The 23,897-nt window shown below is 44.4% G+C and overlaps 1 protein-coding gene across 6 annotated transcripts in view; it reads right to left on the bottom strand.

Moving 5' to 3' along the window:
* Positions 1–1,291: 1,291 nt before the first annotated feature.
* Positions 1,292–23,897, bottom strand: part of SULF1 (sulfatase 1) — a 136,758-nt gene continuing 114,152 nt past the window's right edge. For 4 of the 6 annotated variants that reach the window (XM_087825427.1, XM_087825426.1, XM_087825425.1 and 1 more), the window contains 11 exons: positions 17,183–17,396; positions 14,678–14,930; positions 13,317–13,413; positions 12,789–12,883; positions 12,389–12,454; positions 10,867–11,039; positions 8,516–8,658; positions 8,298–8,421; positions 6,498–6,531; positions 5,167–5,232; positions 3,462–3,588 (listed from right to left, as the gene is read on the bottom strand). In XM_087825427.1, coding sequence (XP_087681553.1) covers positions 3,558–3,588; positions 5,167–5,232; positions 6,498–6,531; positions 8,298–8,421; positions 8,516–8,658; positions 10,867–11,039; positions 12,389–12,454; positions 12,789–12,883; positions 13,317–13,413; positions 14,678–14,930; positions 17,183–17,396 — 1,296 coding nt within the window. In that variant the 3' untranslated portion in view covers positions 3,462–3,557. Of the gene's footprint in view, positions 3,589–5,166; positions 5,233–6,497; positions 6,532–8,297; positions 8,422–8,515; positions 8,659–10,866; positions 11,040–12,388; positions 12,455–12,788; positions 12,884–13,316; positions 13,414–14,677; positions 14,931–17,182; positions 17,397–23,897 lie in introns of all 6 variants that reach the window. The other 2 variants (XM_087825429.1, XM_087825430.1) reach the window with 2 other exon arrangements.

Genomic DNA, 23,897 nt, shown 5'->3' with positions numbered 1-23,897 from the left:
ATGGTGATGGCAGACTCACCAGGCAGTGAACGTGGGATGCATTGGGGTTGGGAGAGGCTGAAGAGGATAAGGGGCTGAGGGGGCTAGTACAGCTTCCACAGCAGCTTTTATAAGTCATGAGGGCCCAAATGAACCAGGCTGGTGGACCACATTGAGGTATTAATTGCCTGAAGCATTTTAATAATCAGCTGAAAGGGGAGACAGAGAGAGACCAGGGATATGCATGAACAGAGGAAAGGCCATGTGAGAACACAGCAAGAAGGTGGCCCATCTGTAAGCCAAGGAGAGAGGCCTCAGGAGAAACCAGCCCTGTTGACAGATCTTGCTTCCAGCCTCCAAAACAGTGAGAAAATAAGTTTCTGTTGTTTAAAGCATCCAGTCTATGGTGTTCTGTTATGGCAGCTCTAACAAACTAATACAGATGGCTTCCTCAGTTATCTAAGGACTGAATTGGCAGATCCCTAAGTCCTTTGCTTTTATTTTCTTTATTGCTACCAGACATTTCTGATTTCTGGACATTTCATAGATTGTTAGGGGCTCTACCTGAGGGGAGAAAGGTCCTCAGGAGACCTAGAGCAGAAGGAAGTGTCCAGCAGAAAACTCGAGGCCTTGGAGGGTGGTTAGGTCTCCACCAAAGTCCAAGGTCCCCAAACTGCCTTTGGTGGGGCTGTCTTCCTGTTTTTTAATTTTTTAAAAAAATCCTTATCCAAGGGTATATTTTTATTGATTTTAGAGAGAGAAGGAGGGAGGGGGAGAGAGAGAGGGAGAGAGGGTCCACATCCCAACTGGGGATTGAACCTGTAACCTGGGTATGTGCCCTGACTGGGAATCGAACCTGCAACCTTTCAGTGTAGGGAACGACACTCAACCAACTGCGTCACGCTGGCCAGGGCCTTTTTTTTAAAAAAACTTCATTTGTACTGCCCAGGACTGGAATACATCATTTGTGGGCCCAGTGAAAAATGGAAATGTGGGGGTCCCTTGTTCAAAAATTATTAAGCATATCAAGATGGTGACAGCAGAGAAGTAAGCCAAGTATTAGCCTGGTGCAGGTGCCCAAGCCGCACGCCCCGAAGTCACCCTGTGCTGTCTGCCACACCCTCCTGACAGCAACGAGACAAATCCACGCTGTGATCCCTCATCTGAGAATGTTCTATAACACACTGGTTTTGGGGCAGTTTTATTGATCTAGCTAATAGCCAATCATGTAAATTGAGGTCAGGATTTAATTTTACTTGCAAGGAATGGGTGTACCATAAGAACTTGGTCAAGTTCATGTCTCTGAAACAGGTAAAGTTTAAACACCTTTTATTTCAAGAAATAGTGCTTCTAGACTTTCCTGAAGCCAGAATTGTTCTATAAAAGTATTACAGAATATTACACAAGATTAAAAACACAGTATGCTTCCGAATAAGGTGAAGCCTTTTTACAAAGCACATCATTCATGACCATAAATATGTTTCCTCTGTCATTCAGCCGGTGACACACACATCTGATAAAGAGCTAGTTAATTTTAACATATGTACAGAGTCTATAGTAAGGACTTAAAGTTATCAAAGATTCAGCTATAACATATTAAATTTTCTGTAAAAGAGTTTACCTTAAACACTTAAAGAAAACATAATTTACCTATGTGTTTCAATTATCTAAAAAGAAAATCGCTGTTAAGCTATTACTGGGAAGTGGATTAGGATACTGATAAGTTTCAATGAGGTAATCCTTTTGCTGGTATTTAAAAATCTAATACATAACAAGAATATTTTTAAGAACACAATTTGTAAAGCAGTTTTGAATTATGCCTTAAAAAAATCAGAACTTGGTGAAGGTCTTAAAAATAATCATACAACACATATGGTGTGTTTAAATTATGAAACATTCATGAGTGTGTTTTATTGGAAAAAATTCCTTATATAAATTCAAAACAAAATATAATTTCTCAACACTTAAGCTTATCAGCCAGGTCAAGAAAAAGCTCAGGGGGGAAAAAAAAGTCTTCAGTCCTTTTATCCTCTTAAGAAAATAATAAAAATTTAGCTATCTTAAGCATACGATGAACACTTTGAGGCTAGGCCCAGAGAGAGCAGGTGATCTTTGTTTTGCTTACTTGTATATTTTTGCTGCCAACTTCATTAGTCATGCCTTTCTGCTAATCAATTTTAGCAAGTCGAGGGCAAACACATGCAATATTTTCTGGCAAAAGCGTATGTTCAACAATATGGGATCTACACTGTGTGTCATCCTTGGGGTTCTATTTTACTTTGTCACACTGAGAACAAACAGTGAGACTGTGAAAAGCCTGCAAAAAAAATAATAAAAAGACTAGCCAAACAGACATGGCATTTAGATATCTCAAAGTGCAAAATGAATGAACTGAAAGTGATGGCATTGAAAAGTTCCAGTGGTTAAAAATGAACCCAAACCACATGATGCAGGTGGTGGAAAGTGTGTTGAAAGATTCACCGAGGACGTCCAATTTCAGAAACACAGGAAGGCACAATTCTAGCCATCTTGATTGGCCAGCATTGATATATGCATGTCCCTACAACTGTCCAAAGATAATACTGTTTTAGAATCCCCTAAGCCAACAAAAATCCACAAATCACCTTTCTTTCTACTCTCGACACATAGTGAATTACAAACCAGGTCCCTGTGCGCCCGCTTGCATGCGCACTGCCGTCTACTGCACACAGGTACCGAGGGTAGCTTGGAATGTAGGTTGTCTTGATTGCCTTTATTAGTTTACTAATAAAAAGTTAAAAACAATACTGTGTTTAGGGTAAGGTAACAATTTCATCTAATCAGTCCCCCTTCTGTGACTGTTCTCCACCTCGTTGGACACGCTCTCCAGGCTGCTGGAGTTAATGGGCTGCTCCAAGGTGAACATTTTGATGGTCGGATGAGTGGAATCCACATCAGAATGCACAGGAAGATGCAGCTGATCTTCGAAAACATCTTCTTCTGGACCACGATGCTGGGGAAGTCCTTTCTGGCGCCTGCTGATGGGCTGCAGCCTGAGGGCGGGCTTGGGTGCCAGCTCTGGCATGTCACCACCACTGAGGTCAAGTTCAAGGTGACTCATCTCTTCAGGCTCCATCCATTTGTCAGTTTTATGATTTCTCCAGTGTTCAGAATTCAAAAGACTAACTTCTGGAATGTCGTTATTCCATTCAAGTTCACTCTCAAGTTTACTCTCCGGACTGAATGTTGGTCGGTTCAAATGCAGGGTTTGAAGGTCGGCTGGCAAGGTCAAATGAGGGGCTTCCCCAACCACAGGGCTCGGGTCTTCATCCGACTCAGCGGAGGCCATCTCTACGGGCACAGAGAGCTCAGCAGATACAGCCAGGAACCCATCACTTCGAGCATCTTTAGCCTCATTGGTCTTAATTTGCTCGTGGTGACCGTTTGGCAGTGCAAATACTCTATCTACACCCTCCAAGTAATTAGCCCAGTCAAGCAGACTAAGTCTGTAGTTCTGTCTGTCCTCAGAGACGCTTTCATTCACACTGTGCACGTCCTCCAGGCCTTGCCCGCTGATGTCTGCGCTGGGCCTGGGAAGGTTAACCTTCCCATCCATCCCATAGCTGTCCTCTGTGAAGAGAGATGAAGGCGGGTCATTAGTGGGGAAAAGATTTCTGATTTTTGGACAAGCAACTTACATGGTTTTGACAGAGCAAATCAATTTGAAGTATAACACCAAACGTATTTTCCCCTGGTAATTTGTTATCAAGGGGTGGCCTTAGGTTACAAAAGTGATTGAACACTAACAAAAAATTGAAAAGCTGATCAAGCAAGTGATAACCGCTATGACTAGGCAAAGTCAGGGCCCATGTTTCACTCCTGGCTCTACTCAAGTCAACTCTGTAACCACGAAATCACATGAGCGAGCCTCTGAGTCTGGGTCTCTCATCTGGCAAACATGGGGATGCTTGTGTGATAAAACCTTTACTACTGATGGGGTTGATTGAGTGAATGACGGATTTGAAAGTATTTTAATGTAATAGGCAGTGCTTAGTAAGATATTTTATTTTGTATAAAAACAAAATTGAGTGCAATTAAACTCTTCAAATCAAATGCTTGAATCTATTTCTTTGATTGTTGTTTTTTTTTTTGGCTCTAAAAGTTCTATGACCTAGACAAATCAATCTTTCAGTGGTTTGCACAGTATGCAAAGAATGCAGCCGCTTTCTCTCTCTCTCAGGTCTTTCTACAGCACCAAGATGACCACAGTCCTGCAGAAAACCACATCTTTTCTTCAGTTGTGCCCAAGCACTGTTCTGAAGAGGTGGCCTAGATTAATACACTGAACTACCCACAAGCAATACAGATCAGCAGGAACATTAAGGAAAACTACACAAAAACCCAAATCTCAGTTTAGCTAGAAGATAGAAAATTATATAACCTTCAAATCACCTGTAAGTAAAAAGAGTTAACGCCAACTCTCAGCAGAGCTGTACTTTGGGCATCAGCCCTAGAAAACAGTATGGACAAGAAGAGCAGGAGGAAGTGAGGATGGAGTTAGAAAAGGTTTGAAACCATCACTGAAAGAATGTGAATCTGAAGTTTAAGTACTGGAGAGTCCTGGTAATTCACAGAGGTGACTGTGACTTAAGTGTGCATGCATCCAGGTGGCTGTCGAAGGCATTGCTTCAGGGACAAAGGCATACAAAGGAAGAGACACACACCCTTTGGAAACCCCGGTGATAAAGAAAAAAGGAAGCAAAAGGGGGGAAATTTCAGGTCCTGCAAGAAATACAGAAAAACAAAAAATTGGAGAACACGCAATCTTTCCCACTCCCACCCCCAAATAATAATAATAATAATAATAATAATAATAATAATAATAATAATAATAATAATGTTCTACCACTGAGCCACACCGGCCAGGGCAGGTGAGCATTCTTCACTTCAAAGGTGTCCAGGGGGAACTTGATGGAGAGGAACCCCGACTCGGCTCTGACCAGACTGTCCTAAATAACCTGTCAATGTGCTTTGCCTCCCTCATGACAGAAGTAAAAGAAGGCCACATGAAAAATCCCTGAGCTATAAAATCCGAGGGCATCACAAAATCACCATAAAGTCAATATTCAGTGTCAGGTCCATTGAAAACGTCACACTTTGGAAGTGTCCTCAGTGCCCCCCGGAAGCAGCCTGTGTGCGGGGTATTACCTCGTCAGCCCATATCCCGGGTGAGACCAGCTTATGAGTGGGTTCTTCTGCTCTGTCCTACGTGGGCTACGGGTGGCGCGGGTCGGGTGGGGGCAGAGCGAGGACAGGAAAGAAGACAGAGAGAGGAGAAAAAGAAGAGACAGAAACGTTATCAAGCAGCCTCAAAAGTCCAGCTTTGCGTGTTTCATTTGTTTACATCTTCCCACCACCCTTCCCGCTGTTTCGCTTCTGGTCCCACCAGGGAGAGGCCCCTCAAAGGGGGGCCCTGAGGCTGCAGGGTGGAGGTGGGCGGACAGGGAGCCCCGAAACACCAGTATTCTTTCGCTTCTGAGACGGCATCAGTGCGGATGGCAGTAGGTAGGGCCACATGCCTTTGAGGGGAGTTTTTCCCCCACGCAGCTTCATTGACCAGGGTGCTGACAGCGTACTTCAGTTTCCCCGCAACAGAGGTGGTGAGGACAGGCTCTCTTGCCCCACATGGCACATTTCTGACAAACCCGCCTGAGGTCTATGCTCGGAGTGGAAAACGGGCAAGGCTGAGGATGCCAGGTGACCAAGTGACATGGCCACCAGGCACCTGGGTCCCCCATCCGTCGGAGCAAGATGTGGTAATAGGGATGGGTGGGGGCTGGAGAGAGACAAGGTAACTGGGCTGAGGCCTGTTTAGGACATTTCTGTGTGTCAGGCAGCATTGTCTAGGGGCTATGCTGAGACCTTCCTACATGTCTTATTCCTGGCACCCTGTCCTCAACCCCAGCACCCGCTCTTCAACCACCACCTCCTGCAGAGCTTCTGAATCACATCACTGCTGCCTCTCAGCAGCAACGTTCATTTACAACTGTTAGCAAGGAACCTCTTCTACCTTCTCCAACTTTGGCTTTAGAATGCTCTTAAAATTCCTATTGCTCTTTTTGTGCTCTTGATGTTGTATTTCATGAAAATCTATAACCAGTTTCCATGAAGCCTCTCCAGCCGATCAACGTGGAAGCACCATAAGGAATATAATTCTCCCAGCCTCTCCCCAGGGCTCCCAAAGGTCATTCTGCTTTTTCCCCCCTTCACATAATTCCACGCTTAAAAGCATCATTCATCAAGCAAACAAGCTCAGGGGTGAGTAAATGCTTGAGAATCTTGTTGTGACAGTGAGCTGATTTCAAAACAAACACAGCTCTGGAACCAATGGCATGAGACGGTGGTGACTGCTGTTAGGACAAGCATGCACCCCAGCTATGCTCTGTGCAATGTGATAAGAAACCGAAATTAGTTGAAATGGCTGGATCATGCAGTTATTGGGATAGAAGCTGCCAGGGAGAATGAAAGAGTGTGAATACCTGTGTAGGTCATAGCTTCCTCCATCTTTATTTCCTGATATAGGAAAATACAAGAGTAATTTACGTTAGTGTTAGGACTCATAAAACCATTCACTATGTAGATTTCCACGCACAACATCTAAATCCTAGAAAGAAACATATTGTGTTAAATACAGACAGTGCCGAGGTCCAACGGAACTTTTCTATTAGGTTCAAAATGAGGATTGGAAGCTGTAAGATAAAACATATAAGAATTTTCACATGAAAAATGCTTGGGGTTGAGAAAGGAGAAGAGGCCACGGAAAAGCAGGAAGAAAGTACTTCCAGAAGTCTGTGTAAGTCTCAGTAAAAGTTACATTTTGGTTATTTTTTAGACAAAATACTTGGAAAAAAGGGCCAATAATCACGTCCCTTAGGACTGGCCTAGAAAGTGGAGAGGACAATGTGAAGTCTAAGGGCACTAACTGGCCCCACCTGGCGAGTCACTTCCCCGTGAATGCGCTTGGTCAGGTTTCACCAAGTGGAGTTGTTATGTCATCACCAATAAGAGTGCTGTGCTCTTTGGGGGAGAAATATCTGGGTGTAATATTTCCAGCGCCTCTAAGAGTTGGTTCAGTTTCCAGGCCTTTGTGGGGTTTTGGGGTAAGATTTGAGGAAAAGGTCAACAGATAAGCCGGAGATCTGAAAAGATTTGAGGGGAGTGGGGTCAGTGACCAAAAGACCTAGTTTGCAAGTCGGGACTGGACTCTTCGGCTGCGACTCCTTTCACCGAGGTGTTAACTGAGAAGTGTTGACAGACAGCTGAGCCGGGGCTCTCTCGCAGGATTTGTAATTTTTTATGGGGCTCTCACAGCTCGAAAGCCTTCAGGACCCTATGGTGGTGGAAATGACGCGTGGGATGTTGGCCCTTTTAGGATGCTCCCCCCACCCCCCTTTCAAGTCACACGGCTCAGGGAGCTGCGAGGGACTCGCAGAAACACAGGCTGTAAAGGACACTGAGAAAACCCAGCCTGGCAACAGGTTCCTGTGAACGGCTCTCCGAGGCCTGTGTCCAGCTCTTCACTCTTTTGGGGTTGGCATACTATGCTGACATCATGGCCTCAGCCAGCTCCAGCTCCTCCTTCCTTCAACGGACAGCTGGTATTTACATTTCTATAAGAATCATGAGAAAATAAGTATTCTCATTAACCGTGGGGCGGACAATGCATCCCCATGGGCAAACAGAGAAATAAACACTGCAGGCCCAGGAGGGAACATCGCCTAGATTTTATACAGGCCCTCATACTTTAAGATCCCACAATGAGCGGCCCAAATAGCTCTAGTTTCAGATGGAAAATGCCGGTGAGAGAAATCAGTGCACTATGTCGCGGGCATGGGTCCAACTGGGGGAGCTCCAAATTGTGATAAGCAAAAACAGGGCACTGTGTGTTTCCAGCCAAATTCTCTTAAAAAAAAAATAGGAGATCCTGGTTTACCTAGAGTATATTTTATGACTGTTGACAGCAAAAACAAATAAATCCCCAATGCTTTCATCCCATCTTCCAGTGGATGCTTCTATCTGGAACCAAGGCTTACTAATAGAAGTCCTGTGGGAGAGGTTGGAACAAAACACTCACCAAATCTTTTGGGGCGTTAAATTTTTCATTCATGCACCCAGAGCTAAATTTAGAGAAGAAACTGTGTTTGGAATTGCCTGGATAGATTCCCCTGTAAGTGGCCCAAACTGTATGTTTCTGTGCATAGCAATGTTTCAAAGGCAGGAAACTTGACAGCACAAAGAATTTTCCAGGTAATATAGAAAAAAATTTTTTTTTTCCTTACCCACGTCAAGGCCCTTAGGTCTTGGGTTGCACTGCTTATACCCTTGGCAGCTTCTGAGCTCCATCAGCTGGACATGTAGCTGATTCAAAATCCCCCGTTCTACCGTGTGCACGGTGTTTGTGAGCTGTGGACCAAGAGGCCAGGACGATATAGTTAAGCTTGTGCTCTGCTTACTCTATTTCCAATATCCTCCATAGAATGAAAACACATTGACGTACCTGATAAGGATCTGTATTCATATCGAAATACTCCAAAAAGCCGGTGGCGAACTCACAGAAAAGAAAATTATGCGTCTCATTAACTGTACGCAAACACCAGTAGGTGTTGTTGTTAGAACTCGTGCAAGCACAGAAAGACCCCACTGTCGGTAAAAAAGAAGACAAAGTGAAAGAACGAAAAAACAGAGGCAGGCTAGCCATTCCAATCTTGACTCTTTAAGATTTACGTTTTCTTTCTTGAAAGTACTCTGTGGGTAGATGTTAAAAATAACTGTATTTCCCCCTCTCTGTGTGGATTTGCTGTGAGATGTGAGTTGATCTGACCGTGGACCAGGTGGTCTGCTTATCTGTTCACTTGTTTGTTTAATCACCTAATGGTTATTGAGCATCTCCTTTGTGTAGGGGGCACAGCATCTCACAGACATGGTCTGGTCTCTGGAGGAATTTACAGTCTAGTAGGGGATACAAATGTTAAGAAAAAACAAGCAAAAAACTAAAAAAACACAAACCGTATAATTACAAATGTGGTAAGTTCTGCGGAGAAAAAATGAGCTGACAGAGTGTAAAAAAAAAAGGCTTCCGTCGTCTAAGGCACAGGGAAGGTGTCCATGAGAAGTGGCGTTACAGTTGAACTCTGAGGGTGAGTAGGTCTGTGATAGGCCCAGGGGTTTGGGTGGGTGTGGGGTCAAATGCCTTTTAGGGAGAGGGACCAGGTGTGCAAAGGCCCTGAGGCGGGAGGGAGCTTAGGATGCTTGAGGTAGAGAGAAAAGCTGAGTGGCTGGTGTAGGTGAGCGTGGGAGGAAATGGGCCAGAGTAGAATAGGAACGTGGACATGGGGCTTTGTTAGACATGGTAAGGATTTTGCTCTTTATCCTAAGAAAAACAGGATGTCATTAATCGATCACTCTAAGTCCTCTGAGCAGAAGAGATTGGCAATAGCAAGAGAGGGGTCTGGGAGACACAAGAGAGGTTTTGCAGACGCCGAGGTGAGAAATGGTGGTGTCTTGGGCAGGATGGTCTCAGTTCAGATGGGGTGAAGCTGAGAGAGGTCTGAGGCATGTCCCGTGTGAGTTATGAGCCAACTGTAACTTCACGTTTCTCAGTACTTCATCTTTAAAGGGGTTTGGCAGTCCTGACACAACAAATTCGTGACTTCCTCGGGACCTCTGCTCCTGCTATGCCCTCTGCCTGGGGTACTGCTGCTCCCACCCATGACCCCCTTTCACATGGTCTACTTTTCTGGACCCTTTAGGTTTCAGCTTAAATTTCACCTCTTTAGAAAGGCCCATCATCCCCACCCTCTCGAAACGGGTCCCTTCCAGTGACTTTGATCACTGTTTCCTTATAGCATCACTACACCTTGTAATGATTTCACTTTCTTTTTATGACACCTCACCCCCCACTAGAATTAAGTGTCATGAGGGCAGAGGATGAGGTGCATCTTGTTCATTGCTGTGTCCACAGGGCTCAGCCCAGGGCCCTGCGGAGAACAGACCCCAAGCCATCTGAATGACCCCGCTTGAGGGAAGCACGCTAAGAGCTAAGTGCCCTGCCTTGGAGAGTCTGCTCAGACTTCACGCGACTGTAGATTTCAATGCAAACATGGACACTGAGATAAGAAGTGCCAAGGTAGAAAGATAAAATAAAAATTCTCACAGACAGGCCTACATCCCCCCAGGAATAGTTTGGGATTCCTGGGTGTCTCCGAGTCCCAGTTTGAGAAACACAGACCTGGGGGTAGGGATGGGGTGTGTTTCAGCTACTCCATATAACATGCCACAGGACATTAGGGTGTTATTTCTCTGTGACCCAGGCCACTACAGCAAATATACGCATTGATTTTAAAAGTGCACAAGTATGAGTATTCTGCATTCTCAGCAATTCCATATAAAACTTCTGCAAGCACAGTGCTAGGTACTGAAGGGACTGAGACTCAGTAGGGGATGGTCCCTGCATTCAAGGAGCTTTTACTTCCTTTATTATAGAGTATGCACTTGAGCTAGAGCAGGAACGACCTGTATTTGGGGCAAATTTGTTCATCATTATTTAGTTTTTAGTTATAGAGCAGTCTTCCTGGGCTGCAGCTCCGTCAGGGGCTGGGAGAAAAACCTAGGGAGAGCTCAGCATTTTCAAAAATACTAAAACAAATTCCTAAAGAAGAACAAACAGTGTTTGGCAAAATGTTTCTAGTTGCAAGTATAGGAACTAATAGGACGCTCCCCTCGTGGATGAGTCCTGAGTCCTGGTCGCATGCCACCGAGCTCCTCATCTCGGTGACTGCGGGGCGCGTCTCTGTGTGTCCGGGTGGTGGCAGCCGCGTAGGTGGCACTCAGAGAGAACGAGGGGCTTACGGTTCCAGAAGGGGGCCGTCTGCCAGTGGTTGTTGTCGTGCGTGAAGCAGGTCAGGCCGGGAAGGCTGCACTCCTCGCCCTTCCTCTGGCGCTTCTTCTCCTTCCTCTCCTTCTTCCTCTTACGGCTCTCCTTGAAGAGCTGCAGTTTGCTGTCCACTTCTTGAGCGGCCTCCCTGTTCCCGTAGAAGGGGTTTTTAATTTTTACATATTTAAAAAAAAATTGATTTCAGCCCGGCCAGCATGGCTCCGCGGTTGAGCATCGACCTAGGATCCAGGAGATGGAGGTTCGAGTCCCGGTCAGGGCATATGCCCCAATGTGGGGTGTGCAGGAGGCGGCTGATCTATGCCTCTCTCATCGTTGGTGTTTCTGTCTCTCTCCCTCTCCCTTCCTCTCTCTGAAATCAATAAAGGTATATTTTTAAAAAATTGATTTCAGAGAGAGAAAAGAAGAGGGAGAGAGAGAGAGAAACTGATGAGACAGTCATTGATCGGCTGCCTCCCACACGCCCACTACTGGGGACCGAGCCCTGATCGGGAATCGAACCAGGTTCTCCTGGTTCATAGGTTGACGCTCAACTACTGAGCCACACCGGTTAGGCTAGGAGGGATTTTTTAAATGGCCAAAAAGCACCGTCTTAGTTAAAAATAAGATTATTGCTGTGAACCTTGAACAAATATTTAGACACATGATAATAGACAGGCACACAATAATAGACGACCTGTATTTTCCACAGAGGCCCTCAAACAGAATCAGCAGGAGGACAAGCTCACTGAGACCGCTCTTTCAAAATTCTACTGAGCCTTAGCAGCAGCAACATTTGCTTCCTTGTTTACGTGTAAACATTGACAGGGATAAATGTCAATGTGAATCAGCAGATTCTGCTACTACCTCTCTGGATAAATGGCTTCACTTCTTGGTGGCCCAGTACCTGTCAGCCATGAAGTCAACGGCCAGATTAGATGGCTTGCATTAGAAGGTCTCTAACGTTCTTTGACAAATTTCACAATAAAGTCTTGAAAAAAATTGTCATTTTTTTATTATCTTGGTTTTACCAGAAGGGCTCAAATTTTGTTGAGACTCTAATACTAAATCCTATTTCCTTGCAAATTTTACTATTATTTAAAAATATGTATACTTCTTCCAACTTTCAGAACTCCCCATGACGGCTAGCTGCTCTATAGAACACCCCAACCTAATCCAGAAGGGCCATCTCCCAGGCAACTGCACAGAACGCTAAGCTGTGCACGGAATAATACTCAGGTACCACGCACACAGCAGCAAGAGCACACACAGAAATGGAGCAGAACTCCGCACAGCTCCCCCCGGAGGAGGCCATGGTATCACCATGCTCCCTTGGCAAGGTGTGGGCTTGCTTTCACCTTCTGGAGCTATGTGCCTTTGAGTTGCGTCTACTTCTTTCCAAGTAGGCTCACTTAGAACACAGGAGTCCCTGCAGCCTTTCAGGAGGGCCTACTGGACAGTCCTTCACTACCCGAAAAGGAGGGGAACACAGTCACTTACTTGAATGGGTGGAGATGGCTCTTTAATTTCTCTTGCTTTTTTACACCTTTCTCTTTATTGTAGTAGCTACAGGCAAGAAGATGAAAAAGTAAGTCTTTGTAATCATGCATTTGTCAAACAGCTTATTTTATAAAAAGAAAGCAAAATAGAAGGCACTCTGTTGTAAGTATCTTAGTTTAATGGGACTTTTTAATGTTTTGTTTTGTTTTGAACTGTCTGCTTAGGTTTGTGACATATTTAATTTGACTTAAATAATTTAGGTCATTACAAATATATGATAAGGAATTCATCTGATTAAGCTTTCTATTGGTAAATGAGAGAAACAAGCCTAATGCCAATCAATGTAGCCTGTGCAAAAAATGAGTTTGGAAAGGAGGCCATGGGGTGGACCCATGCTCACCTCTGTTTACTGCAGACACACTCCTCGGGCTTCCTCCTCTTCAAGTGCCCTCTCACTTCCCTTAAATTCTTAATTTTATCTTGCAAAGCTTCAATCTGGAAAACGTGTAATTCAACAATTACATTTTAAGGATTTTTCTGTGTTAAGTACCTTTCTTTTCACCATAATTACAGCTGTTCATCTGAGACGATAATTAATTTGGGAACAAATTGAGCATAGAATATATTTCCCTCTATATTCCAACTGATGTCTCATCATAAACATTAACAGATGTCTCTCTTATAACTGAATTATTTTTTCACAGAGATTTCAAAAGGAAATTGAGTCAGTCCCCATCCTCTCCTCACACTCTATTTTGGTTTTGGTCAGGACTATCACTATATCGCTGGCGAATGAGAAACACCTTGCCATCCCATTTTTCACATAGTTATAAAACAATGAAGTGTACACACAGTACTTCCTACCAGTAGGGCTGGCGAGCCAAGCTGGCACTGGGAATGTCCCTCCCAAGCCCACGGCACAGCTCACCTCTTTATCAATGTACGCCTTGTGGTCCTTCCATGCTCTGGCTGACTGATACAGCTCTCTCTCACAATGGATGGTATCGTTTGGAAGAATAAAGCACCTGCATAACAAACAAGAAACATTAGAAACAGGTGTATATTCTAACACTAAGAAAGACATTAGAAATAGCAAAGGGAACTTAATTGTCCTCTATATCTTTAATTTGGATACAAGCCATAGTTTGGAGCTGAACCACAGGCCAGGATAAGTGGGGATGTCTCCCCACTACTGGTGTGGGCAGAGGATGGTGTCAGACAGTGATCACCACTCAGATCACCTTTCGAGGCAGCTCTCAATGTTCCTGTCTCCATGAAAAGAAAACGAGCAATAACTCCAGATCTGAAAGCCCCATCAAATATTGTAGGGGAAAAAAGGAGGTTTTCACAGTTACAATGGAAATAACTTGTGTGACAAAATGCAGTTAGAAGGGAGTTATTCAACCCCATTCATTCGTTACAAAGAACCTGCCTGAAGTACCCCATTACGTCTGAAGCAGAGAAGCAGCCCCAGGGATAGAGAGCTGGTGGGATATGAGGTCGATCGATAACGTAAGAGAAACAAATCCTGGTCTAAATCTCTGAGTATATAACTATAGCAACTACAGGCACCTGGGGACCAGTCCCAGAGATAAACATCTTGGCAGAGCTCATGGTATTCCCCCTCCCCAAAGTGATGAAATGAAAGACAAAACAAAGAGTTTGCTAATAAGTTCAGAAAGAAATTATTTCTCTGTCAAGAGAGTAAGTCGTCTGGAAGGAAATGAAGAACCAAGCTAGTCCATTAAAGCTGTGAGGAACCATCTCGCTCCCATCTCTATGACTCTCAAGGCCCTCTGTGCTCTTCGGGATCTGGACAGGTGAGGTGTTTCTGCGTCTAACGTCCATTCCCCACCTATGCCGTCTCTCTGGGGCCTTCTCCAGGACCCATAGTTCTCCCTTGATCTGTGTTTCACTTCTGAGGCTATGACTGCAACTGCTCTGAGCCACAGTGACCACCAGTCTGGTAATGGTTTCCTGCTGTTTCCTAAATGCCTACAAAGGTAACCGCTTAACAGCAGAGCTCCGTGCCTGCTAAGTCAAGATATGACAGAGTCACTCTGGCTAAATTCCCAGCTGACCAGCCTTAATGTGAAACTGAACCCAAGGCACATGTCTAAATCTACAATTGTTTGGGCCCCCCATTGCTTCTTTAACCCCCCGTTTTGTAGGCTGGCCCTTGGCTATCATTTTGCTGAGTGACATCACTTTTTGTAAAGGGACCAACTAGTGGTAATATGTGGGGATGACTTTGAACTCAACCCTCGTGAACACACAAAGCCTCCCTACTTGTGGGTCACTCGGACGGTGGTGGGCAGGCCCACAGCATTGCTGCTGGTGGTCAGCGTGGTATCCCCATTGCCACCGCTCGTAGCTTGGTGACCTCCCGGCCCCTTGTGGCCTTCATCATGACGCTTGGCAATGTTCCTTGGCTGCAGCACTTGCAGTTCTTCTTCTTCCAGGTTTATGTCATATACTTCGCCTTCAAATTCGACGGACAAGGATCGTGTCTGCCGAGTGTGGACAAACCTGGGCTTGTACTCTGGAAATAAGGAAAGATAGGTTAATATGGTGTTCAGATGTACTTGAGGAGAAAAGATGATCACCTGGTGCTATGAGCATTTTGGAAAGGGGCAAACAGTACACAGAGGGGCGGTATGGTGGTGTGAACAGCCCACTGGAATTCCAGCTGGGAGGGGTGGGCTCTGGCCTTGGCTTTGCCATTGTGCGGTGGTGAGAGGGCCACCATGCTTTTCTCTGGGCCTCAGGCCCTTCATCCCTCCAGTGAGGGCGTAGATTGGGGTGATCGCTAAGGCCCTTTCCACTAATAGCAGGCTGTGAACTTCTACAGTGAGGTTTCAACATGAATTGCTAAGGCAGTGTGAATAAACCTATAGCCCCCATTATGGTATTAATAATGGTGACTCTCATTTTTTAAGCTTTTGCTATGTATTATTCATCTTGAATCTGTAATCTCTAATCTTGAAAGACAGGTATTATTATGATAAATCTTTAAATTAAAAAAAACCCATCAGATTATCCAAATAGGCTGATGAATTTGGTGTTCTTATTTTATGGATGAGAAAACGGAAGCTTGGAAGGTCACGTACATTTTGCAAGTTTATACAGCTAGTAGGTGTGGGAGCTAGGTTCAGACTCTAAGTAATTCAGATTCTAAAACCTAAAGTCTTCCTACTACATTGGGATGCTTTTTCAAGAGGGCAAATGCTCTAGACTCCTGCTATTTGCACAAATAATAGCAGGAGTCTAGAGCATTTGCCTTTTACTCTAAGAAAAATTAAATTTGGCAAATGCTTACTCTAAGAAAAATTTTTCTTACTCTAAGAAAAATTAAAAATACTTCCATCAGCCAACTGACTCTTCATACGTGGTGGGTGGAAGGTCATGCCAGGGGCAGGCAGCCTGCGGTCTGGTTGCTACAGACCACTGCCAAGGCTCACAGTGTGCTGGGTAAGAGCTTTAATGTGCAAACTTTGGTCCCTGCTTACCAGATGCCCTTAGACTCTGTGGCGCATGCACACGTGGCCTTCCTCTCCTAGAACAGGAAAGAGGAGAGCCTACTGGCTGCAGAATCAGGGTCGTGTCTCTCTCTCCGCAGAATCCTGCTCCAAGGGCAGTTTACAGGTGAGGAAATGCCTCTCAAATACACAAGATTTCACGCAGCTTGAAAAAGGGCCCCAAGCTTCTTCAGTTTGCGCTTAGTATTGAAAAATCAGTGTGCTTCATGGACCGTGCTTGGGGAGTGACACCCGACTTCCTGGGAGAGGAGAGGCCGCCCCTACTTCTCAGCTGAACGTGGTAGTCAGTTTCTGTTAAGGGAGAGTGTCAGGGTCCTTGTCCCTTGTGGGTTTTCCATTTGATATCTTCATGGGAATTACTAAACCTGGCATTTTCTCTCAGGGAGTAAAGAAAGTCCCCCAAACGAATGGTTCTCAGGCTTTTGGGTTTATGAACGCCTTTGAGAATTTGTTGGAAGTTATGAGCATCCAGAAAAAATGTGCATATACACATAGGATATATTTTAAAATTTGGATAAAATATCAGGGGGCTCACGATTCCCTAAAGTTCATCTGTGAAATCCAGGATTTTTTAAAAAAGCCTGTTTTACGGGCTTTTACTGGTGTAGTGAATGATCTGATTTCCTGATTTTGGACACGGAGTTGAATTCAGTGTCTCTTGTTTTTTTCCTGACCAGTACAGAAGGGAATGAAGACAGAAACGAGTCACTGTTCACATTACGCCACTAAATGGCGCTAGATTCCCATTCTTTTATGGAAGGTGCTAGATGGTTTTCATATATTTACGGTGAGAGCAATCTCATTAGCTGCCTGATAAGGCTTTTTATAAAGAAAACACTAGGCAGTGATTTTCACACTGAATTAAACTAGTTTGACTCTGCCAGTCAAGGAGAGGAATTAAAAAATATATTGTCCTAAAACAGACATGCCTTTAAAAATAGTATTTATGCTTTTCCTATTAAATGAATAAGCACTGACACCTTGATTTTCTTTCTTTTTTTAAAAGCAACTTAAGGCAGAAAAATGAGGACATTAGTATTAACGTAAAATAAAACTGACCTGAACCTTTACCCCTTGATAGCTCGTGTGTGGGGTGGGGTGTGTGGGGGGGTCTGGTGCTTATACTGAATGTATTTGCATTCTATACTTAAATGTTTACAAAGCAAAAATTCAAAGTATCTTATTTTACGCAGAGCGAGGATTGGCTCCTAGCAGTAAAGCCCCGCCCGGCTCCCCCGCAGCCCGCGGGCCTTACTCGGGGCGCCCTGGGCGCGCAGCAGCTGCCGCGGGCTCTTCCTCTGGGCGCGCGCGGCGCGCTCGGCGGCCTCCCCGCACTGGCACTCCCGGGCCTTGGGGAAGCCGCGCGGGTACAGGCTCCGCGCGCTCTGCCGCGCGCCGAGCAGGTCGCCGGGCCCTTTGCACTTGTGAATCCGCAGCTTGCCCGACGCGTCCTCGATGCACTGCCACTTCTGCAAAAGCCAACCAGGTGTTTCGCGTTAGGCTCCGCGCCTCGCTTTCCAGAAGCGCCGGCGGCCCCGCCAAGGCGCGCGGAGGAAGGCGAGCTGCCCGGGGCCCGCGCCCGCTCCCAGCCCCCTCTCTAGCAGCGAGCGCGGGTGACCCCGGAATCACGGGAGAGCAGAGCTACCTCCGTGCTCCGGGGCCAAAATGGACACATAAATCCGAGCATGCAGACTAAACAGTCTTGAACGAAGCGCGGAAAAGCCCTTCGTTCAGCAAGCACAGCGCCCAGCTGCCAGGGCTGTTTCCCCCAGACCCCCTTGCTCTGGAAGAGCAAACGCGGCTGCTTTGTTCTCTGCCCCTGAATTTCTAACGCCAGCCGGAGAAGGACAGAGATGAGTTTAACCCGAGCCCGTCCCAGGGCTGCCCGCGGCCACAGCCCAGACGTGCCCGGTTCTCCTTTGCGCCCTCCCGCACCCTGCCACAGGCGCTGCGCACCCCGCGGAGCCCGCTGCTCCTGAAGGGACACCTGAGCCTCCCCGAGAGACAGGCGCGGGCAGCAGGCGCTGGGGTTTCTGGTCTGAGTCTTTGATCGAGACTGTGGGCCCTGGCCCGTGAGCTCAAGGGTTAGAGCCTCAGCCAGGCCCACTGAAGGGTCACAGGTTTGATTCCCGGTCAAGGGCAATGTACCTGGGTTGCCCCAACTGGCACAGAGCAGGAGACGACCAATTGATGTCTCTTTTACAGAGTTTCTCTCCTCCCTCTCCCCCTCCCTTCCTTCCATTCTCTAAAAATCAATGGAAAAAACATAGCCTCCAGCAAAGATTAACAAAAAAAAGAAAAAAGAAAAAAAAGACTGCTGCAGTAAAGTACAGCGTAAGAAATATAGTCAATACTATTGTAAAAATTATGTATGGTACCCAGTGGGTACTGGAAATATCACGGGAACACTCTGTAAAGGGTATGATTGTCTAATCACTATGCCATACACCTGAAACTACTACAAAATAATATTGAGCCCAGCAGGTGCGGCTCAGTGGTTGAGCGTCGACCTATGCACCAAGAGGTCGGTCACTGGTTCGATTCCGGTCAGGGCACAGATTGGGGTTTGGGGCTCCATCCCCAGTAGAGGGTGTGGGGGAGGCACCTGATCTATGTTTCGCTTTCACATCGATGTTTCTCTTTCTCTCCCACTCCCTTCCTCTCTCTCTAAAAATCAATGAGAAAACCTTAAAAAAAATTATTATCTGCCTTGTAGAATTCTTGCTGGTGAAAATGTCATCAAAATAAATGGTAACCTTTTATAGCTCCATAAAGTTTGAGAGTCAGTGGTGCTTGAGTGCGTGTCTGTATCTGTCTTAAATCTAAATGGTTTACGAGGTATCTGTCCACCTGGGTAATCTCTACCTCACGCGTGCAAAAACTGAGAGTTGACGACTTAACTCCTACAGCAGCAAAAGAAGCAGTCAGGGGGCTCACAATCCAACCAAGAGAAGTTCATGAAGCACTCTACTTCCTGTCAGACAGAAAACTGGCTAACTTAATTCTTGAAAAATAATGGCTTTATGTATTTTTGTGGTCCCAATTTATATTGATCAACTTTAGCACAAATGTTAATTTTTAACGCACACAACTACAGTGAAAACCTTCCTCTTTGATAACCACAATACATTGAAAAAATTCTGCCCCCTCTTTCTTTTCTTTTTTTTTGGTCTGGAAGAGCTGAGGGTACAAGTAGATGCCTGTAGAACACAAAAGCGTAGGCAGAATCTTTAGTGACTTAGGCTTTTTGGAATACAACCTGCATTTTGCATTAGCCAAATTCCTGCTGACTTCCTATGGGATACAGATGAAAGGAAAGGCTGTTTCCTTCCTGAAGAGCTGAATTTAACTACACCTGAGGTCTAGAACTGTCCTTGGAGCAGATAATGTATATGCAAAATCAAATACACATACATGTGTGCATTATATGTACAAACATGCATGCCCCATGTACCCACATGCACTACATACATATACCTACCCGCATTCTTGTATAAAACAAGAACCATGGACAAAGATACCAATTACTTTCTATGTCATGAACCCTTTGAACAAATCCTAGACCTTATTAGATAGAGAAATTAGCTAGAGGCTTTGAAAATCTTCTTAGTGGCAAGAGTACTAGGAATTGTAATGAAATGTAATTGCCACACATTTGCCACAGTCATTTTAGTGTTTGATATCATGACAATTTTTATGGCTGAGCAATAAAAGCTTGAAATAGCTTCAGCTAAAGTGGTCATCTTACTTAGTGCGTTTACAGAGAGAGGCGAAGAAAGAGAATTTTTAAAAGAACTGCTCTGAAACTCAGGCCGCGTGCCATTCAAATGGTCAAAATAATGAGACGATTTTGCACTGCAGAAGGGTTTAGGAGTCAGATGGAGGCAGGAACTCAGGTGAGGCACCTGCTAATGTGACTTAGAGGCAGCCTCAGGAACGGCTTTTGTGAAACAAGTGCCCTTGCAGAAGTACAGATGTCTCACTGACTCGCTTCTGCCTGCCCTTGAAGTTTATCAGTAAGTCAGTTCATTGCCAAATCCGATTGTCTCCAGCTTCTCTGGCCGCTCACTCCTTCTGAAGATTCTTTCCCTGGTCGGTGGGAAAACATCACCCCCAGTTTCCTCTGCCTCTTGGACTTAACCATTTAGCCACATTCATACATTTACACACCTACTGTAGGTAAGGTGCTAGATTAAATTATTTAAATAATTTCTTAAATTATCATTATTTTAGCCTTTCCAACTACACTGGAACTTGGGATTGAATCCCTCTATTTAGTAATTATGTCTTAGCATTTTTAATTGATTACATATATATACCTGTAAGGAAATAACACCTGATGGAGAAGAGAAGGCTGGCTATTTTGGTACAAGGATTCCTGTGTGCAGCTAGTATGGTGGAATTGAATGTAATGAGAAATATGTCAAATGCCTTTCAAATAATTTAATTTAACAACATCATCAGCACCATCATTATTATCATTAGCTATTGAGCTCTTTACTTGATGCTGGATACTGATCTAGAGCACTTTATACAAATTTATTCATTTAATCTTCACAACAACCTAATGTGCTGCAACAATTCATTTACTGGACTAGGAATATAATTTATTGGAGTAGTGACTATCATCTATATTTTGTCTGGGACTTGGGAATGGCATTTTACACCTGTATGGATTTGGCTTAGTAGAAAAATCTGGACTTTCAAGCTAGCAGAGCCTGGATTTGAATACCAGCTTTATCACGTTGCTCTATCGCTTTGAGCAAGTCAGCAAGACAATCTAAGCTTTTGCAGGGTCACAGGCACTAGTGATAACATACAGGAAGAATCAGCACAGGGTAGGTACTCAACACAGGAGTTGCTATTATTATTACACACCCCCACAGTTACACAGTTTATTATTCAAAGAATGTGACCTAATATAAACTTGATGAGAGGTAGCCATTTTTAATGGAGATAAGTATTAGGTTAGGAATCTGAAGACCTCAATTTTAATTTTCTTTAGCTGCTAACTTTATGGCTTTGAGCAAACTGCAGAATCTATTTGTTCTTCTAGATTCCACATCTGGTAAAATAATACTTGCCACTCCTGGCCTCAAGGATATGTTGTGAGAAAAAACTATTGAGTGTTTTCAGAGTTCTGAGGAAAAGATGCCCTATATGAATACAGTACTAATATAATAGCAGTACTAATATAATTAATTGAACTTTAAAGATGGTTATCCAGGCCCTGGCCAGGTAGCTCAGTTGGTCAGATCATCTTCTCGATATGCCAAGGTTTTGGGTTTGATCCCAGGTCAGGGCACATATAAGAATCAACCAATGAATGCATAAATAAGTGGAACAACAAATTCGATGTGCCCCTCCCTCTCCCTTTTTCTCTCTCTAAAAAAAGAAACCAATTAAAAAATAGTCATTCAATCCTTGGGTAAGCTAATGTTTCCTGGGTGTAAACTCTGTATAATATAGTAATTATCATTTAGTGGAGAGAGACTGGGGCTTTGAACCACATGGATCTCAGTTTGAAATCATATTTGTCACTTTTTGAGATGTGTGACTTTGATCAATTTGCTTCCCCACCTGAGTTTCAGTGTTTTCATATTTAAAATGGACCTAATATCTATTTTATAGAATAGTTTTCAGGTGTAAATGGTCCATGTAAAATATTAGGTGATGACAGAACTCTGGTTATTTTCCTTCCAGAATGACCTCTAGGTAATCATTGTAGTTTCTGCATTTTGAATTGCATGTATTTCTCAGCTTGCTTAAGAATGTTCTATAGTCTTATTTATACCACCTCATGCCCATTTTCATGAGTAAGAAACAAAAAAATAAGCTATAAGTTTTTCTGAGGTACACCTGCAATGAAAGGTGAATTTCACACACACACACACACACACACACACACACACACACACAGATGCAGATTATTTCTCCATTGTTATAAGTCCTATTATGTGAATTTGGTCATAATGCAGGTAAAATCATGTTCTCTCAAATGTCACAACCATACAGCAATCTTCTGATAACTCGATTACCCTTCAGGCCAGTACCAACAGCATGAAAAGCAGCTACCTGCATGTGGACATGTGTTTAGAATTCTTATCTCAACACTGGGGAATGTAAGAAGACCATATAAATGTCCTTGTTCAAACTGATACTTAGCTCCGGCCATTGTCAAATATTTTCACAAATATGAAATAGAGTCACTCGCTCCAAGGCGATTTCTCTTCTGTTTCCTCTGAGAAAGGATGGGGAGGAAAAGTGGAAAGGAAGGAGAAGCAGAAGAGAGAACGTTTCTTCCTCTATGTCGTAGTCTGGATAATTATTTGTAAAAGTCAGTGTTGGACTGTTGGAAGAAGGGTGATTTTTGCAGTTCAGGGAAAAGTAAAATAGGTAAATTGACCTTGGCCAATATAAGATAGCCAGCATTGGTTGAGTGTTTGCAATATGCCAGATACTGTTCCAGATGTCTAATATATTTAATAGATCTAACCTTTGCAGCAGTCCTCTGAGGAAGGTACTATTATTATGCCCATTTTACAGATAAAGAAACTGAGGCAGAGTTAGGTTAAGTAACTTGCTCATGTCACATACCAAGAAAGTGGTGGATCCCATGCAATCCTAAGGCACTTTGACCAGGGCACCAATCACAAAGGAGAAAGGTTAGGGACAGAGCATGAGGCGTCAGGTGGGCCTTAGTTGAGGGGCCTCGGTTGAGGGGCCTCAGTCAAGGGGCCAGCATTTGGAAGGCAGAGTGAGAAAGCTGTATTTAAGAGACAGGAAAGGGGGAAACCTGACCGAGCAGGCTGTTAGGGAGTCGTGGGAGACAAGATACAGTAGCATAAATCAAATAAGGTGGGGCCACAGGATGGGGTTTAGCAGTAGTGCGTGTCCTTACATTTGTCTCTGACTTGTTGGGAGCATCATTACATATGGTTTGATGTTTAACGCTGCGGTTTGGATTTTGGAAAATGCACAGAAGCCGAACCATCTAAGTAGACACAGGACTGTTTGGTGCAGGTTGAGGAGGGGAGGAGCCAGGGTTTAGAAGCTGAGCTGTCCACACTGGGCTGGGTGCAGACAAGAGTTCAGCCAGGGGATGGCACTGGGGCTCAGTCCTCCCGACCGGGCCCTCCGGAATCAGGAGAACCCGGGGAAATGTCTGGGAGCCACGCTGGGATTTTAACTAGCACTCAGTGAGTTTCTGGAAACAGGCCGTAAATTTCTGTCAAACTAACAATTCTAGCCAGATCTTGCTGGTAAACTTCTTTTCATCTCTGCTCTGCAGCTGGTCACAGAAGGTCTGAGGGATAATTTTTGGTTGAGAACATTAATCTGGAGCTAAACCAGCTTACACTCAACAAGCTACATTCTTATTTCTTTGCTTGATGCTGGGATCCTTTCAGAAGTTTACAAATCTTTGATTTTATATTAACACAAGGATAGACAAGCGAACTGCATCGCAAAGATGCTAGCACTCGACAACTCCCCAAGAGGACATGGCATTCGCTGTATGAAAACAAAACAAGTTTTCCTCTTAAGTGACAGGACATATGTAAAATGTACTTCAGAACTGAATGGGTAGGGGATTTTTTTTTTTACTCCAATTAAAGAGTCAATACCTAGAAGAAAAAGGAAAAATGACGCTTACTCTACATGAATGATTGTCAATCTTGGCTGCTCCTAGGAATCACTCAGGAGCTTGAACAACAAAAACAAAACCAGAAACAACCACCACTGATGCCTGGTCCCATCCGCAGAGGTTCTGATTTAAGTTGTCCGGCGTAGGACTTGAAGAGCAGCGTTTCCAAAGGTGCCTTGTGATTCTGACGCATGGTTGAGAACCACTGTCTTAGATGCTGGGAGTGGGCCCTATACCCATCCCTTTAGCCAGGCAAATGCCATTTATAATTTCCAAGGGAACATCTACTATCTTGCATTTTTGCATGTTCTGAGGAAGAAAAGAT

Source organism: Miniopterus natalensis, chromosome 16 (assembly GCF_054644295.1).
Source record: "Miniopterus natalensis isolate mMinNat1 chromosome 16, mMinNat1.hap1, whole genome shotgun sequence".
Classification (NCBI taxonomy): Eukaryota; Metazoa; Chordata; class Mammalia; order Chiroptera; family Miniopteridae; genus Miniopterus; species Miniopterus natalensis.
This window is presented reverse-complemented; position numbering and strand designations above follow the sequence as displayed.